The sequence below is a fragment of the Galleria mellonella genome, unplaced genomic scaffold (genome assembly GCF_026898425.1).
Source record: "Galleria mellonella isolate WM207_F2 unplaced genomic scaffold, CSIRO_AGI_GalMel_v1 utg99, whole genome shotgun sequence".
Classification (NCBI taxonomy): Eukaryota; Metazoa; Arthropoda; class Insecta; order Lepidoptera; family Pyralidae; genus Galleria; species Galleria mellonella.
Window position 1 is genome coordinate 3,283,304 of NW_026442184.1, and position 18,820 is coordinate 3,302,123.

Here is an 18,820-nt window from a genome sequence, read left to right on the forward strand (position 1 = left end):
AGTAAAAATTGGTTTAAGAGATCTCACTATAAACTATTGGATTAGGCGAGTATAAGCAACGGTAATACAGATTTTTTTCCTATTGTGCAATTATTATGTAATTGGTACTTATTGCTTTTAAAGTAATATAGTTATTACCTTTTCGAATTCTTAGTGACTATGGTTACTTTATAGTAATATCTATATATTGTAAGTACATTGTCAATATATATATATGTATGTATATATATATATATATATATATATATATATATATATATATATATATATATATATATATATATATATATATAATATATATATATATATATATATATATATATATATGTATATATATGTGTGTGTATAAAGATATCGGGGTAATTCTGAGTTTAGACAGTGGACGATTTAAGATTCTAATGTAATGATTTAGGTTTTTTTTGATGGGTAAAAATGGAATGGTAACCCTGCCTGCGCTAACGGGATACGCTGGTGGAACACTAGTGAAGGGTGATAGATAAGAATGAAAACAGGCCAGTTAACCCATCATGATGAATTCATCAGGAATTAACCATGATAGTTTCCAGGGGGAACCGCGAGAAGGTGGACCTGGTTGGGTATATTGCTAGCAATGGGATTTTTGGTCTCCATTACTAACAATCCCTTTCCCCCTTGTTTTAGGAATTGGTACTTAGGTATTATTATTATTCGCTTTCCCGTAGCTTTACCCGGTTGCGTCAATATGTAAAGAAACCTGTATGTTAAGTTAGTATATAATTTATGTTTTCGTAATGAACATACAAACGTCTTTACAAACAATAAAATTTATAATATTAACTCAATCCCGCGCCTTTGCTTGCATGATTCAGTATATAAAGTATCCTATGTTCTAAGTTTCAAGTTGAAATTTCATCCAAATCTATTCAGTAGATTTTTCATAAAAGTGTAACAAACATTCGTTCCATCCTAACATGAATGATAATGGAATGGTAACCTCGTCTACGCTATCGGTATACGCTGGCGGGGCACCAGTGAAGGATGATAGATGAGGATGGAAGCAGATCAATTGGCCACAACAGGTTGTGGCAAATTCAAAAATAAATAACCACAATGGTTTCCAGGATTCACCGTCTGGAGATCGGATCTGACAGGGTATATTGCTAGCAGTGAGGTTGATACTCCGTATTACTAACAATCCCTTCCTCCTCAGTATAACAAGTTAGGTAGTAGCATACAATTAGTACAACATGTCATATATCGTCATAGTGGTAGAATACTGACGGATCTTTATATGTAATATTTGTCAGATCCGTCAGTATTCTACGACTATGACGATATAAGGTACTAATAATATTTTTTTTTAAAATGCTGTTCAAAATATTAATTTAACAGGTCAAGTACATTCCAAGTTTTTTATGCTTCAGAATGAGCGTTCCGTGTTTATCTTTGTTCATAATGAATGAAAAAGTTTTGAGCACAAAATTGGATGTAATGTAATATAGCTGAGAATTTTATACTTTCACCTTTATAGCTAGGCGTGGTGGCATATTTAAAAATAAACCTTCACAAATAGGTCACCAGTTCACGTGGCGGGAGGGACAGTGAACTAAAATTTAGTTCAGCGTGCTCTGCCGGCTCCTAGTTCACCCCAACGGCTTTACGACGCATCCACTATAATAACAAAAGCGTCAAAAACCATGTCAAGTTTTGTTTTGTTTTGTTTTGTTACAAATACAACTAGTTTTTACCCGCGACTTTGTCCGCGTGATCGGGGTATGTTCACTGAGTACGATAAAAATAGCCTATATCCATCTTATATCTCATCACCATCATCTTCATCTTCATCATCATATCATCTTTTAACTGTCCACTGCTGAATGCTGCCCCTTATGGGGAAAGCTTATGTTCAGGAGTGGGCAGTTAAAAGTTGAAGTGATGATACAATATTAATAAAATCAATATACTACAAATAACATATTTCTGTGTGAATTTCATAAAAAATGAGTCTGTCCTTTCAATAGGTCAACTGTATAGATAGCAATCACCTATTACTTTTACATTACCAGAGGGAGACTTTGTACAAAAGTCGATTGCTTGGGTACCTCTGTTCCATTCGAGTTTCAACCGTGAAGCAGTTGTGTTTGCATAGCTGTGTTTCGGTTTGAAGGGTGGGATATATGGCGTGAATTTACTGGGTACAGAGGAATAACACCTGAATCCTCAGGAATGGCAACGCATGGGGAGTATCATGGGCGAAACAGTATACTCTGTTATGTCCATGGTACCGCTCATGTCTATAGGCGACGGTTACCACTTTTCATCAGGTGGGCCGTCAGTTTGTTTGCCATTCTAAGTTGTATAAAAATAAAATAAAAAAAAATTAAATTCTAAATAACTCTCTAACATAATTGCAATTAACGGTCTCGTTAATTTGAAAAGGACGGCAGGCATTACGTTCTTTTAAAACTTCGTAAGTACTCGGCTCGCCTCGTTTTTCGAATATTACTCGGCTGCGAATCGCGTTCTTTTAGCTGAAGTCTAGCTATCAAAGTACATTGTCAATATTTCTAGATCTAGTGCGCGGAATAGATGGAATATTTCAATGCAACGCGGTTTGATGGCGTTCATCCGATGAAAAGTGAAATAAATCGAATGGAAAGTTTACTGCCGCTTGTTACCGTTCCAAGGAAATGGTTCGTGTGTACTATTTCAGAATGTTTCGGATTTAGTCACGGTGTAGGCTCGTTTATAGGCACTAAGTTAGTAATGTCGTTTTATTAGTAATACTAGAAATCTGCCCCGGCTTCGTACAGGTAGATAGAAAAGATAAATAATTTATTTATTTTATTTATACTTTATTATACACACTGATAATTACATAAAAATATAACGGAGGTAAGTAAATGTACAAAGGCGAGCTTAACTCTTAATTTGCCAATTACTATTTTATAATAGCTTTAATAGACAAATTTTTGATTTTTAATTTTTGTAGAGATTTCTTTTTTTTTTTAATAATATGTGGCCCATATTACTTACTGTAGCTATATTAATAGGTGAAAGAATCATTAAAATCAGCTGGCTAGTTTTTTACTTTATCCATTATAAACAGACATAAAAAATTCAATGTTTCCTCTTTATTTAGAATATTATATTACTAGTTTCTACACGCGCCTTCGTTCGCGTGACTACTATATGAATACTAACCGAAAAAGTAGCCCATAGCCTTCTTCATCCGATATAATACGTGAATACCAAATTTCATATTCATCTCGTGATTGGTAAAGCTGTTAAGGCGTTATAATTTAACAAACACACTCACTTTCACATTTGTAATATTATATACGAATTATAAGGTTATAGAAGTGTAAATATATTTTATTGTAATTATTTATATTAGTACTGTTCGTGATACAGCCGTGAACCGTGCTCATGAATAAGGGCCCCTGTCCAGTTCGTAACTAGTCGGGCATCCTCGAATTTTTAACGTAAATAATTACAATACAGTATGAGTCACGATAGTTACTATTCAACAGAATAATGCTTTTCAATGACTCGAGATTACATTGTCTATTCCGAGTTGATTTCGAATTACGTTTACCGAATACGGTACTATTATCGAATGATTCGATTTGCTCTCGTTAGAGTTTGTTACCGCATTGGTTCTATATTAATTGTGTTATTATCGAAACTGTGGTTTCGGTGAAGATAAAAACGGCTTGTGGCGAAGTGAAATCTACTTGTAGACACTTGTTCCTGCGTTCTAAATTATTTTCAAGCGACTTCAAAAAGATAGAGGTTTTGAATTCTGTTGTATTTTTTATTTTGATCTTTACCTCAAAACTCTGACAGTTGTGAACCGATTTGGAAAATTCTTTTTTTTTATCCTTTCAGATTAGCAACTTACAGATTATTGTTATAAAAATTCTATCAAAATCGATTAACTAATTTAATTTTTAGGTCAAATTAACTGGTTTTGTCACAATTGGTCGAATTTTTTTTAACACAATCCTTAATTGTCTATTGAACATATAATATTTATTTTTTTCGTACATCGTTTACCTTTGCGTTTTGTTAAGATTAAAGACGATCTTATTGGGAGAAAAATGTAGTTGTTGCAATTCAAAACAATTTGTTTCGTAAATAGTTTTATCCGACAATCATGCCCCATTTATTCAAAACAATTTGCTTTCCCACTGCGTCACAGGGAGGTTGCCGTGAGGTGAATTGTTGTTTAAATTACACTTAAAAACAATTTAATTAGTGCTTTAATTTAATTTATATCCAAACAAGATAATTGTTCACCTTGTTTATATAAAAATGACCTCTACATAATTGATAAATAAACAAATCATTGCATATAGTATTCGCATTACCTACTGGGAGTAGTGTGTAGTCTGTTGCAGGACATGTAATAATTAAATTGTGTTTAATTAAAAAAAAAACCTACTTCAGTTTTATTCTGATTTAAAAACTAAAATACTGAACCTATTTTGGAAAAAAATTTAAAAGACTATTTCCAAAGTTTTTTCGTATGAAAACAGAATTTTCCAAATCGGTTTATAACTAACGGAGTTCTACGCTTGTCTTTTCCAGGTGTGTCCCGCAATTTTTTTGATATCGTCTTCTACGACTCCCTTTTTTTCTCTTATATTGTCTCGGACACCACTCTGTAATATCCTTAGATCATTTTTCTTTATTTATTCTAATCATATGTTCTGCCCACTTCCGTTTTAGTTTCTTGATACAGTAAGTAACATCCGTGAATCCAGTTTTCTTCCTTATAGTGTCCAGTTTTACTTTATCTTTTAATTTGACGTTCAGTATACTTCGTTCCATACTGTGTTGGCAAGTTTCTAATTTATGTATGTTATGATTAGTTCAAATCAAAGTGTAACTAACGGAGTTATGAGGTAACAATTATAAAAAAAAATAACCGAATTAGGAACCTCATTCTTTTTGAAGTCACTTGAAACTATAAACAAATAAACAGTTGATAGAACATAAGGCACAGTTGGCTGATATCCAATAAAAGTATAAATGAATTAATTGATTATTTAATTGATTAATTGTTGTGTGTTTCAATTTGCTTATAATTATAATGAAATTTCATTTAGATAAGAAGTGTTTCTGTGATAAATTTCAACAAAAATTGTTTATTTTTTATTAAGTTCCTTAGATACACTGTAATTGAGTCCATTTTAATCCGAGAAAGGGTAGTGAGCCATCCCGGGCGTAGCATCTTAGGAGATACAAACTGTTTTTATGACCTGCTTTCTTTCAAAAATCGAGATTTTAGTTACTAAGAGTACTGTTATGAATATTTGGTTATCAAGTCTGTTTTAAACGAAGAACAGACATAAGAACCTAGGAAAGCTCTTCTCACCTCTCGATATAGGATATATTCTTACCCCTGTTAATAGCCAAAGGTCTGTAAGTGGTTCCGGCATGGAATAAGTGAACTTCACCATCACAATACCATTGTTCCTTTCCTGTGGGTGTCATATGAGGCGATTAAGAGAGGGCGAGGAATGGGCAGCAGCGACCCTCTTATAACTTCTTCAAAGCCTGACTGCGGTTGCCAATCGTGGCAACTGACAACTAATGGAGGAGGCCTGTGTTCAGCAGTGGATAATTAACGGCTGACGTAATAATAATAATAATTATTATTATTATTACAAAATAAATAATATAATAGAAACGTAAACAGAGATTTAGTTTCTTTTTTGCTTTCCTCTACTAGTCTTAAATTTTGACTTAAGTTAGAAATTCAACAACAATTTTTGAAGTTTCAGTTTCGTTGATCATTTCGTTTTTGTACATTTTTAATATTTTTTTTATGTGTATACTGAAAATACAAATAAAAGAATTACCTTATTAGGTAAGTAATTATATATGTGATTAATTTTTATATCAAATATAACCTTCACTATTGTTTTCCGCTTCCTAAAAACAATACGTTATGCAGACAAAAGTGATCGCTGGCCGATATTTGGAAATGTGATTCTTATCTTAAAATTAATTTAATTTTAAAGATAACTTTCGAGATAAATGCTTCAGTATAGATTCTTTGCTATATACAATAATTAAATGGCGTTTCACATAAAAAAAACTTCAATTATGGCAAAACGAGTTGTTTTGATTTAAAAAATAAACTAATGAACTTCTAAGTCAGTCTGTAAACGTATTCTTTCAAAAGAAAAGAAATTTCCAAATCGATTTACAGCTGACGATGTTATGAGGTAACAAACATAAAGAACTAAGACCAAATTGAGAGCCTCTTAGAAGTCTGTTAAATATTAATATTAAATGTGTATTATTTGCTTCAACTTTAGAAATAATAGCTTTTATCCCAAAAATAATTATAGATTAGGTCACAAAGAGTTTCCCGAATATGTATATTTTTCATTGATATATACATATATATATGTATAAGATCGATATATATATATATATAATAATAATAATCTTTATTTACTTAAACACGGTAAATTCACGCTTAGCTAATAAGATGATAGCATGCAAAAATACATTTAAGATTAACAATTAACATTTTGTTTTTTGTTTAAGAAGTCTTTTACATCATAAAAACTATTTACATACAACTTTGTAAATAAATTCACATTTAACAATTTTAATTCATTCGGTATTTTATTATATACTTTTACACACATAGCTAAACAACTTTTTTCATTTTTAGCTAGACGGAAATGTCATCCAGCACGAGTCTATTTGGATTACGTCTTTTAAACAAATATTTATTGCTGTGTACAAACATACAAATATATATATATATATATATATATATATATATATATAAGATCGATCGATCCGGATGACCCTGAATGGTTTATTTCGTTAGATCAGAGTCTATTCGCTACACTAATTCTATCAATGCTAATTACAAACTATGTGCACGATAGCACACGCACGATATAGTATCGACATGTGATGCCACTAATACACATTACATTATCTCATTTTATCATTTGACAATGAGTTTTGTATTACTTAAGTACTTATAGGTGCTTAATTTTCGTACTAGTTGAGTTTCGTAATTCAAAATGTCTTACATTTTTGTCACAAAAATAAATTAAAAGTATTTAAACTGGAATGGAGAAAGATATAGACTCGTTTAATATTATTATGGTAAGGATAATTTAAAAGAACTGTATTTAGTGATTTTTTTTTTAATTCAAGTAAATTTTCCTATTGTAAAATGTTTTGTTTATTTAATAATAAAAATATTTATTTATTTCTGGGGAAAATTCGTAATTATATTGGTAATGATATCGATGTACAAGCGCGTTGCGTCAGACTGGCATGCAAAATATTTATAATTCTTTTTTTTTTATATCACAAAGGTGGTAAACAAACATACAACCCATTTGATGGTAAATAGTCACTGTAACCCATGGACGTCTGCAACACTAGAGGTGTCACGTTCGGGTTTGCCGACCCTAAAGGAACTTTATTGTACCCTATTTGAAGAACCCCATACTGTAGTCTCTAGGGATAGGATCTTACTCCACAGCCTGGGCGTTCGCGGAAGAAAATTCCTTTGAAACCGCAGTGTATGTGACCATTTAGGTTGAATAATAATAATTAATAATAGATGATATAAAAAGAAAACAATATATCAATACAACAGTCATTTATATGTCGAATCTATCTGTAAATTGGTTTAGTAATTAATATCGTGCTTAGTGAGCCCACGTCATACTATAATGCATCGACTGTAAACATTAATATTGAACCTTCCGATAAAAATAGAATTAGATGAGTTTTTAAACTTTTGCGTTATTATACGTATAAAAATTTATTTTTTAATATATGTTTGCCTGTAATCGCGTCATATTAAGTCTAACTAGCAATTCAGTTTTGCCCGCAATTTTATATGCGTGAATATTGGAAGTAGGTAACTATTTCTAGATCGCATACCAAGACAAGCACAATTGTAAAAATTGCATCCAATGTGAAGCAGTAATTTTACTAGACATGCTCTAGTTACGGTTTGATTTTATGAGAGCTTGGTCCTTCGTTGTCCGGACTGAGTGCTTACTGCCTTTATAAAAAAAATGCGTTTGTAATATACATACCAAAAAGAATAAGAGTCTTAGAGTAGAACTAGAATATCATTATGCCAATTGGCAATTTGGATTAATTATTGTAATCATAATTTATGATCGCATCGACACGCGAGTTCATGGCAAGCAGTGTTGCCAGTGTGGGTATTTCTTTCACAATTTTTGGTAAAAATGATTGTGTTCGCGAAATTTTAGAAAAAATTAAATTCTTGGAGAATTCCAAGAAATTAATTTTTCTAAAATTTCGCGAATTTCTAAAAAGACTAAAGTTTTTCAAAACATTCATTTTGGAGAAAAGTGAAGATGATTTTCATCTTATAAAAATATGGGTAATTTCTGAAAATTTTGGATAATAATCTTTGTAGTTGTAAAACGAATAATATTGTACTTTTATACGTCAATTATAAAAGTACAATAAAATATATGAATGAAGGTATATAACAGAGGCACAGTAGTAGAAACAGAAGGAATGATCTTTTTTGATTTTCTTTTCGTCGTTCTTTTCGTAAAAGTCCTAGAAATCATATCAATTTGGAGAAATAATATTTGAAATTCAGGTAAACATTATAATTCTCATCTGGCAACTCTGATGGCAGGCTATCAGAGTATATAGCTATATTCGAGCGTTAAGAACATTCGTACTTAGACATAAACAACTAGTTTTTACCGGTGACTTCGCCCGCGTCGCCAGAATATATCCACTGACCGCCATGATGTCCACCATGGTTAAACATTCACGATATTCCTTAACGGTAATCTCCGAAACTCGACTGATTTTAAAGAAATTTTGTAAATGTAATACTAGTAGTCTTTGTCATTATAAACCCTTTTAAGGCAACGTACGGCCGTGACCGCGCGGACGTTTGTAAGAATTGTACTTTTGTACGCTGCTTGATGTCGTCATTGCACGGTTCCTTTGTTTTGGGCCTTATAGGACGGCCTGGCAACAAAGGTTGGTGTTTATCTTAATCAAACTAATGTAGGTAGCACGTCCGTTACGATTTCGCGGAATATGGAATGAGAATTGCTTTTTCTTTTTTACTCATTTATTTATAGCGGTGAAATTACCAGGTGCTGTACCTCTAGATTTTTCTATTACAAGGGTCGACAAGGCACAATTTATGCGCATCAAGTGGGTCCTACTGTAAACGTTTCATGAAACATTTATAATTTATACTCTTATTGTGACAGTATATTGCAAACCTTCATACAGCTTTTTTAATGGCTGAAAATTAAATGTTGAATCTGCCTTACAATAGCGGTGCACAGGAAAGGGATGATAGATGAGAATAAAGCAGGTCAGTTTATTTATTTATTTATTTGAAAATTTCTCACTACACTTACAGTTTCCCAAAACGTGTAGTGATGTTGTTGGCCCATTGTGATGAATTTAACAGTAATTAACTACAATGGTTTTCAGGGGGCACTGCGTTCAGGTTGACTTGATAGGGTAAATTACTAGCAATGGGGCTGTTAGTTTTTTTTATACAACTTAGAATGGTTAACAAGCTGACGGCCCATCTGATGGAATGTGGTAACCGTCGCCTATAGACATGTGCAGTATCATGGACATAACAGAGTATACTGTTTCGCCCATGATACCCCTCATGCGTTGCCACCCCTGAGGACTCAGGTATTATTCCTCTGTATCCTGTAAATTTACTGCGATATCCCACCCTTCAAACTGAAACACAGTTGTGCAAACACAACTGCTTCATGGTTGAAACACGAATGGGACAGAGGTACCCAAGCAAACGACTTTTGTACAAAGTCTCCCCCTCTGGTATTTCCCATTACTAACAGTCCCTTCCTCCCATATATGCAATTTAGGGAAAAATTATGTACTATCGTTTTTAATCATCCTTGGAAATTATCATGGTTAATTCATAATCGTCACAATAAGGCCAACTGACTTGACATTGTCCTTACGTATCATCCCTCATTGGTACCCTGTCAGCAGTGAATTTACAGGGTACAGAGGAATAACACCTGAATCTTCAGGAATGGCAACGCATGGGGGGTATCGTGGGCGAAACCGTACACTCTATTACGCCCATGGTACTACTCATGTCTATAGGCGACGGTTACCACTTTCCATCAGGTGGGCCGTCAGCTTGTTTGCCATTCTAAGTTGTATAAAAAAATATACCGAAAACCGCCGACAGCAATATGATTTCATTATATTAAATCTTAAATAAAAAACGTACTTGACGGTATTTATGAGTAGAATGTTACCACCCATCCTACAAAGGTTTTAGACCTTTGCGGAATGAAAAATATTATTCATATTTGGTATTGACACATGTCATGTTCATGCTGGCTTTTAGCTTGTTACCCTTTACGTTATATCTAATGTCTAGATTGCTATGGAAACGAAAGTGGTGGGCGGTGACTGCACAGGATGGTATCGAAGCCATTTGCCATATGTATTTTTTTTTTAAATGGATGATAATGGAATGGTAACCCCACCCCACTCGCGCTATCGGTTTACACCGGCGGGGCACCAGTGAGAGATGATAGGTGAAGATGAAGCAGGTCAGTTAGCCCATCGTGACGAATTCAACAAGAATTGCTCACGATGGTTTCTAGGGGGAACCACGTGGAGGTCGACCTAATAAGGTATATTGCTAGCAATGGGGCTGTCAAACTCAATTGCTAATAATCCTTTTCCCCCTGCCGTATGTATTTGTAAAACTATATTATTGTCTCAAAAAAAAAAATTCAATTGTGACAAAACTAGTTATTTTATGAAGTTTTTATGGAATCAATTTGTAAACATATCCTTTCAGATAAGAAATAAATTTTCCAAATCTTAACACTTGGAGACAATGTATTGGTCATCGTCATTACCATATCAGGAGTTAATCGTCCACTACTGATATAGGCATCCCCCTTGGGGAGTTTGCTGATAGTTGCCAAGCTTGGCATGCGAGTTGGCAACCGCAGTTAAGTTTTGGTGACGTTTTAAGTGGGACGCTGCTGCCCATTCGTGATTCGATCACGACGCTGCTCTTACGACAACCTATTATCTTAGTATGTGAGTTCAAATTTAATATTTATTTACCGACCCATGTTCGTGTTCAGTTTCGCTGATAGAGCATTCCTTACAAAGGATGCTAACGATCTTAATATCATCCTGTATATAGCAGTGAATGTAACAATACTTTTTGTACCAATGTTTTACACGTGTCAGTCCATTGAGGAAAATCAGTCACTTTTTTTTTGTATACTATAAAATGTTTTATGAAGAATTTATGAGGCAAGATAACAACAAAGTTGCCTGGATAAGAAATGTTTACATATTTGTCAACCGATATATAACTGTAGCAATGATATATAGAGCTTACTGCTTTAGCGATACTAGTGTTAATGTCTTAAAAAATGATAATAAAGTAAAAAAAAAAAAAACAGGCAAAGTAACTAAACTATACGTCTGTATAGTATGAGTAGGAGCTCCTGGTGCAGGCATTTTTTTCTTTAAACTCCAATTATTTATAAAGATACAAGTTGTGAAGACATATAAATAAATTATTTCTATTTATTACTAGCTGCTTGCCCTGGTTTTGCACGAGAATTCTAATTTTGCATATTTTCGTATGATTTTTCAAACATTTTAAACAAATCTCGTCCTAATAATTCTTATTAATATTATAAATGTGAAAGTTTGTTTGTTACCTTATAGCCCCTTTACGGCTTAACCAATCATTATGAAATTTGGTGTACATGTACTATATGAGATGGAAAAGGGTCCTTGTCACGCGGAAGAAATCGCGAGTAAAGGCTAGTTGCAAATACAACAAAAAAGAAGTAACCACTTGGTTACTTCTTTTACATGATACTTAGGTACATGCAGCTATCTAAAAGTAATGTGCTTACATGGCAATTGATTTTATTTATGTAAATTGTCTTAAAAGCGTGATTACCTCATTTGGAAATTCTCGTATTTTTGTTAAAGACTGACCATTCCTAGCCCTCAGTTATTCGTCACTTATGACACCCACGGGAATAGAAGGGACCACCAAGATAAAGAAGAAGGGATATTCTATGCCGGGACCACACGGCGACATAAACATCACCGTAATTTAAAAATGTAGGTATCGTGTGGTCCCGGCATAGAATAGGTGGTCCCTTCCATTCCCTTGGGTGTCGTAAGGGTAGGCAGCAGCGTCACTCTTAAAACTTTTCCATAGCCTAACTACGGTTGCCAATCCGCCTGCTAAGCGTGGCAACTACTGGCAAAACCCCCTAATGGGGAGGTTTATGTTCAGTGGACAGTTAAAGGCTGATATGATGATGTGATGATGTTTAAGAATTCATACTCCTGTATTATTTACTTACGAACAATGTAGTTCCTATTATAAACTGACAATGTATTCATTTTATAGATTCTACGTTGAAATAATGCATAATGCATCTCAGTAATACATATTTAATGTCTTTGTTTATATTGCTGACGTTAATATTAAATTGATCAAGTTACTGTTATTGTTAAGAATTTATAAGCACCTTAGCCATTATATAATATCTTTAAACAGTATTAAACAAAGTTGGTCTCCGTGTCCGTCTGTTCATTCGTTTATTTCTTTTAAATCACTCTATAGCTTCTGGTACTTTACCTCTTTTTCAGGCTGATCTGATTCCTCGTCTTCCTCCATTATAAATGTGTTTAGTTAATGGAACTTGAAATGGCAAACAAGCTGACGGCTCGCCTGATAACCTGAAACACTTGAATGTAACCGTCACATATAGACATGGATATCACAAAGTGTATTCATCATCACAACATCCGTTGACTGTCCACTGCTGAACATAGACTTCCACCATAAAGGGGTTTTTCCAGTCTTGACAGGCGGGTTGGCAGCCGCAGTTAGGCTTTGGTGATGTTTTAAGAGGAATGCTGTTTCCCATTCTTCGTCTATTAAGTTCTCTTAGTCGCCTCTTTCGACACCTAAGAGAAAGGAAGGAGTGACCCATTCTATGCCGGGACCACACAGCAGACAAGACAGTGTATGCTGCTATGTCATATTGCACCATGCTTCTAATGCGCCTTAGTGTCGTCACTCCTAAAGATTAGGGTAATATGTCTCTGTATATGGCAATTTCACAACCTTTTTGTTGTAAAATTATAGTATGGTTGTGAAATTACAGTATAGTTGTGAAATTACAGTATAGTTGTGAAATTACAGATACTGTATTGCATACACAACTTCTTTATAGTTGAAGTTCAACAATAATGAATGGGACAGAGGTATTATTTGAAAAGGAATTCGGTGTCTTAATCTTTCATATCTTTGCAGAGGTGGCGATGGATTCGGGACGCGCGTTCTGCCCCCGGGTGGGATGCGACACGGTGGTGACTGTGCGCGCCGCCAGTCCAGCGCACTGTCCGACCTGCAGGCACGAATTCTGCTCGCAATGTAATCAGGAGGTTGGTAGTGTATTTGTTACGTAGATGAAAAGAGAACGGTAACTATACCCGCGCTGTTTGGTGTTTTTTTTTTTAATATAATGAAAATGGAATGGTAGCCTCGTCTGCGCTAACGGTATACGCTGACGGTGTACCAGTGGGGCATGATAGCTGAGAATGAAAAGGCAGCTCAGTTAATCCACTGTAATGAATACACCTAGAATTTAGCACGATAGTATTCAGGGAGGACCACGTGGAGGTCGAGTTCACATGGTGTAATGCTAGCAATGGTACTAGTAGTCCGCATTACTAACAACCCTCCCCTCCACCTTGCGCAGCGCAATGGTAGCCATGTCTTTTTGCTGATTGTTCTAGGTTGTGTCCCCCCCATATTTGTTTCTTAGTTCCTCAAAATTCAATGTGTCCTAGCTTGAGGACCAGATGATCTATGACAATGTGTGGCTCTGATTTATTTATGGTTTCTAGGGACGAATATCGCTAGCAATGGGGCCCACTAGTCCGCGGTGGTGATAATCTCTTCTCCCCGCTTATGTCTTGATGTCATAACAGAATATACATTTAAAAGTACACAAAGACAGCGGTTGATATACGCCTTTGCGTAGTGGTGAGACCCCATAGACTACAAATGAAATTATAATAATTAATAATCCTTTTTCATTTCAAGAATTATAGTTGTAGGGAAAGAACAAATATTAATTCGCCTAATCTAATTCCACCTTCATACTAGTTAATGATAAATCATTACGAGAAACTGGGGAACTAATTCTGGAATTCCACTTTGACATTTAGTAACGCGTATGCCACGTGATTTACGTAAAATTATCCGTTGAATTGCTATTTAGAACTTCGATTTGACATGACAAATAGCTAGGAACAGTAAGTACTAGAGTTCGTGACACGTTTGCTAAAGTCACTATTACTTCAAATACCGTGAAACTTTACATTAGGGTTGTCTATTTATTATTTGTATATGAAGTTCGTGATAATTATACTCGTATCTAAGTTACTTATTCAGGTAAAAGTAAAAATTATAGTCTTTTTACTTTTTAGTAAAAGTTTTTTTTTTAATAAACACGCATTATAATGGTAATATCGTCGTGTGATCTCTGCATAGAATAGACTATTCCTTCTTTTCTCGTAGGTGTCGAAAGAGGCGAATAAGAAGGGGGTGGGGGAGGAAAGGGCGAGGGATGGGTGGCAGCGTCCTTCTTAAAACATCTCTAAGGCCTAACTGCGGTTGCCAATACGCCTGCTAAGCGTGGCAACTACTGGCAAGACTCCCACTTTCCATCAAGTGGGCCGACAGCTTGTTTGCCATTCTAAGTTGCATAAAAAAATAACTGAATTAATTAAAGATTAAAATACGATATTTTTTTTTTTTTATTTTGAAATATCAATCAATCCTATTATATTGTCAAACTCTATTGAATTATCAAAATTTGGTTCAGAGGTGGCGAAAGGTATACGCACAAGAATACATAATTATAGTATCGTACATTATTATTATTTATCGTACATTAATATTATTAGTACAATTACAAATCGTATAAATTAAATAAAAGAACTGTGTGGTAACCCTAACACATGCCTGAAATCGCCTCCTGACACAATGGTTCACCCATTGTGACGGAAAGGCGCTAGCACTTTCCCACAATTCCTTTGTTGCTAGCATTCCAAAGAATACACGCTACAAAGATATTGCACTCACATATGGGATCTGAAGATTGTATGTTATTGTTTTTATGATCTCATTCAAATATAGACTCTAATAACTCTCACAATAAGAGTGGCCGATATAACCAGATGGTATCTATGAATATTACTATGTACTCATAACATGAGGTGAAAGTTTACTATTTTCTGACGAGAAAAGTTTCTAATAGAACTTATGCATAAATAGTTGTTTTGATGACTATATATATAAGTAAGCATACGCTAGAGCAGGGGTTGGCAACCTGTGGCTCGAAAACCACATGCGACTCTTTGGATGTGAAGCTGAATTAGAAAGAATTAGAATGGCTAACAAGCTGACGGCCCACCTGTTAGAAAGTGGTAACAGCCGCCTAGAGATATGAGCAGTACCATGGACGTAACAGAATATATTGTTTCGTCCATGATACCCCCCATGCGTTGCTATTCCTGCGAACTAAGGTGTTATTCCTCTGTACCCTGTAGACTCACTGCCATGTCCTACCCTTCAAACCGAAACACAGCTATGCAACCACAACTGATTCACAGCTTGGCTTTTCTTTTTATTTATTTTATAAACAAAATCTAAAAATCGTTTTGACTCGATTAACGAGGATTAGGCACCAAACTTTATTAATGCAAGTGCTATTTATTGTTGCCAAAGGAAAATTATGTGGCTCTTTAAAAACTTTAAAATTTTGTAAATTATATTTATTTTTTACTCTACCGCCTCAAAATGTTGTCGACCCCTGCGCTAGGAAAATAACACGAAAGAACAAGTTAACATAAATATTTTTTTTAAAAGACACTTCAATAGGGCGAGTTTCTCGTTTGCCAACATATAATTTACTTTATTGTATTCGTTGTAGAGAAGGATACTGTGTGTGTAGTGTACTGTTATAATGCTAGCCGGCTTAGTAGATAGACTGACAGATACAAAGATAAACTCTTTATTTGCGTCAAGATAATCCAAAATTTTGAAAGTACCTAGTGATAAACAAAAACAGTTTTCAACATATTTTTTTATTACATAAGATCATTATGATTATATGATGATGATGATGATGATGACATCGGCTTCTCCCTTAGGGGATTTTGCCAGTCGTTGCTACGTTTGGCAGGCGGGTTGGCAACTGCAATTATGCTTTGGAGATGTTTTAAGAGGAGCACTGCTGCCCATCCCTCGACCATGAAGTTTTTGTAGTTGCGTCTTAAGACATTTAGGGAAAAGGAAGGAGTGTGCCATTCTATGCTCGGACCACACGGCTAATTTAGTTAATTACATAACATAATATGTGAAAATTTAAAGTAAGTTTTCTTTAATATAGTATTATTTTCTTTGCTCTGTTGTATTATGCTTTATTTCATTGTTGCATATATATCCTGAGGAAAGGAGTATCTATATATCCTGATGAAAGGAGTATCGATATCCTGGGGAAAGGAGTATTCACAACATTGTATTCTTACTTCACTGTATGGAGATACTCCAGTTATCTTTTTTTTTTTTAATTTGGCTAGATAACTCACGTACTCGTTTGTTGGAAAACGTGTAAGAAAGATTTCTACATAGTGAAAATGTGACTAGGGACGTGCCTTTATAAATAAAATTGCGTATGAATGATTATCAATGATGGTAGTTTAGATTATCAATCGATAAATTAATCGATATCGTTCATGTGCAAGGCGAGACGCATGCATGACTAATTATCGGGTATGAGTCTTAGATAAGAGATAAGATTATTTTGATATGAACAAACGATCAATATATATCATTCGTTCTAAAAAACATATTTGACTCATTTTTAATCATAGTCGATTATGTGGCAGACTATATGCCGAACTTTATTTTATTATTAATAATTATTACGCTTGTTCAATAGGTACACATACACTCCAGGATATACGCATACGCATATACACACACGACACATGCACGCACGCAAGCACACACACACGCACGCACGCACACACGCAATTTTCAAACCCCGCCTGCGCTAACGGTATACACTGGCGGAGCATCAGTGAGAGATGATAGGTGAGGATGAAGCAGGTCAGTTGGCATATCGTGACAATAAATCAAACACATTAGTTTCCAGGGGGCGCCTCGTGGAGGTTGACCTGATAGGGTATATTGCTAGCAACGGAATTGTTAATTCTCATAATTTTGTTCAGATTTGCTAGTTATTAGAAAGAGCGTGCTACCCACGATATAAGACATCTTAATATGGGAGAGAAGAGATTGTTAGTAATGGGGATTAGCAACTACATTGCTAGTAATATATCTGATTAGGTTGATCACGCGGTTACCCCTAGAAAACAGATGGGCCAACTGACCAGCTTCATCGTCACCTAACATTCTCATTAAGGAAAGGGATTGTTATTAATGAGATCTGACAGGGTTATTGCCAGCTAGAAACCATAGTGGTTAATTTTTGATAAATTGATCACAATGACCTTACTGACCTGCCTCATCCTTATCTATCATCCCTCACTGGTACTCCGTCAGCATATACCGATAGTGCAAGCGGGGTTACCATTCCATTTTCATGCATTAAAGAAACAGTTAACTCTCCTCAAACTCCTTATTGGTGCCACAGTAGAGTGATCATCCATTAAAAATAAACCTAGTGTGAAACCAGAGGGAGACTTTGTACAAAAGTCGATTGCTTGGGTACCTCTGTCCCATTCGTGTTTCTACCGTGAAGTAGTTACGTTTGCATAGCCATGCAAACACAATTACTTCGCGTGTTTCGGTTTGAAGGATGGGATATGACGTGAATTTACAGGCTACAGAGGAATAACATCTGAGTCCTCAGGAATGGCAACGCGTGGGGGGTATCATGGGCGAAACAGTAGGTATACTCTGTTATGTCCATGGTACTGCTCATGTCTATAGGCGATGGTTACCACTTTCCATCAGGTAGGCCGTCAGCTTGTTTGCCATTCTAAGTTGTATAAAAAAAAAGCTGGGTTAAAAAAGCATTGTAATATCTTATCAAAATAAAAACATTTTTCATTTTGATTGAGTGTAACCGTCAGTTATGACTAATACAATTTTATCTTCCTTATATAATTTTGATGTTGGGCGATAACGTCATCCGTATAGGTATAGGTATTATATCTATGCCATCATTTACGATTAGCGATATCAATGGGAATAAAATTATAATGATTAATTACCTCTGATTATTGATTTATAAGTTTACAATATTATATCATAATCGTTTATCAACAAAAGTATAGAATTAACATATTTTACTAGTAGGTACGCTAAACTGCCAAAAAAAAAGATACGTAAAATTTTTTATTTGCACATTTTTTATTTATTTGATCTGTATTGAACAGATTACAGAAAATGTTTGGTACAAAAAGCGAACTTAATGCTATATAGCTTTCTCTCCCAGTCAACGTTCATCATCGTCATCATTTCAGATATTATTCGTCCACTGCTACACATTGGTCTCCCCCATAGACTGTCATAAGGGACGGTCCTGAGCCACATGCATCCACTGACTCCATGCAATGAATTTAAGGTCGACACTCCATCTAGTGAGGGGTTGTCCTACACTGCGTTTGGCCGTACGGGGTCGCAACTCAAGAACGTTTCTTCCCCATCGGTTGTTGGTTCTTCAAGTAACGT

The 18,820-nt window shown here is 34.9% G+C and overlaps 1 protein-coding gene across 1 annotated transcript in view; it reads left to right on the forward strand.

Moving 5' to 3' along the window:
* The window catches only part of LOC113521408 (uncharacterized), a 138,186-nt gene that overhangs the window by 107,561 nt on the left and 11,805 nt on the right, over positions 1-18,820 (forward strand). Inside the window, exon 7 of the mRNA XM_031912729.2 lies at positions 13,361-13,491. Coding sequence (XP_031768589.2) covers positions 13,361-13,491 — 131 coding nt within the window. The remainder of the gene's footprint in view (positions 1-13,360; positions 13,492-18,820) is intronic.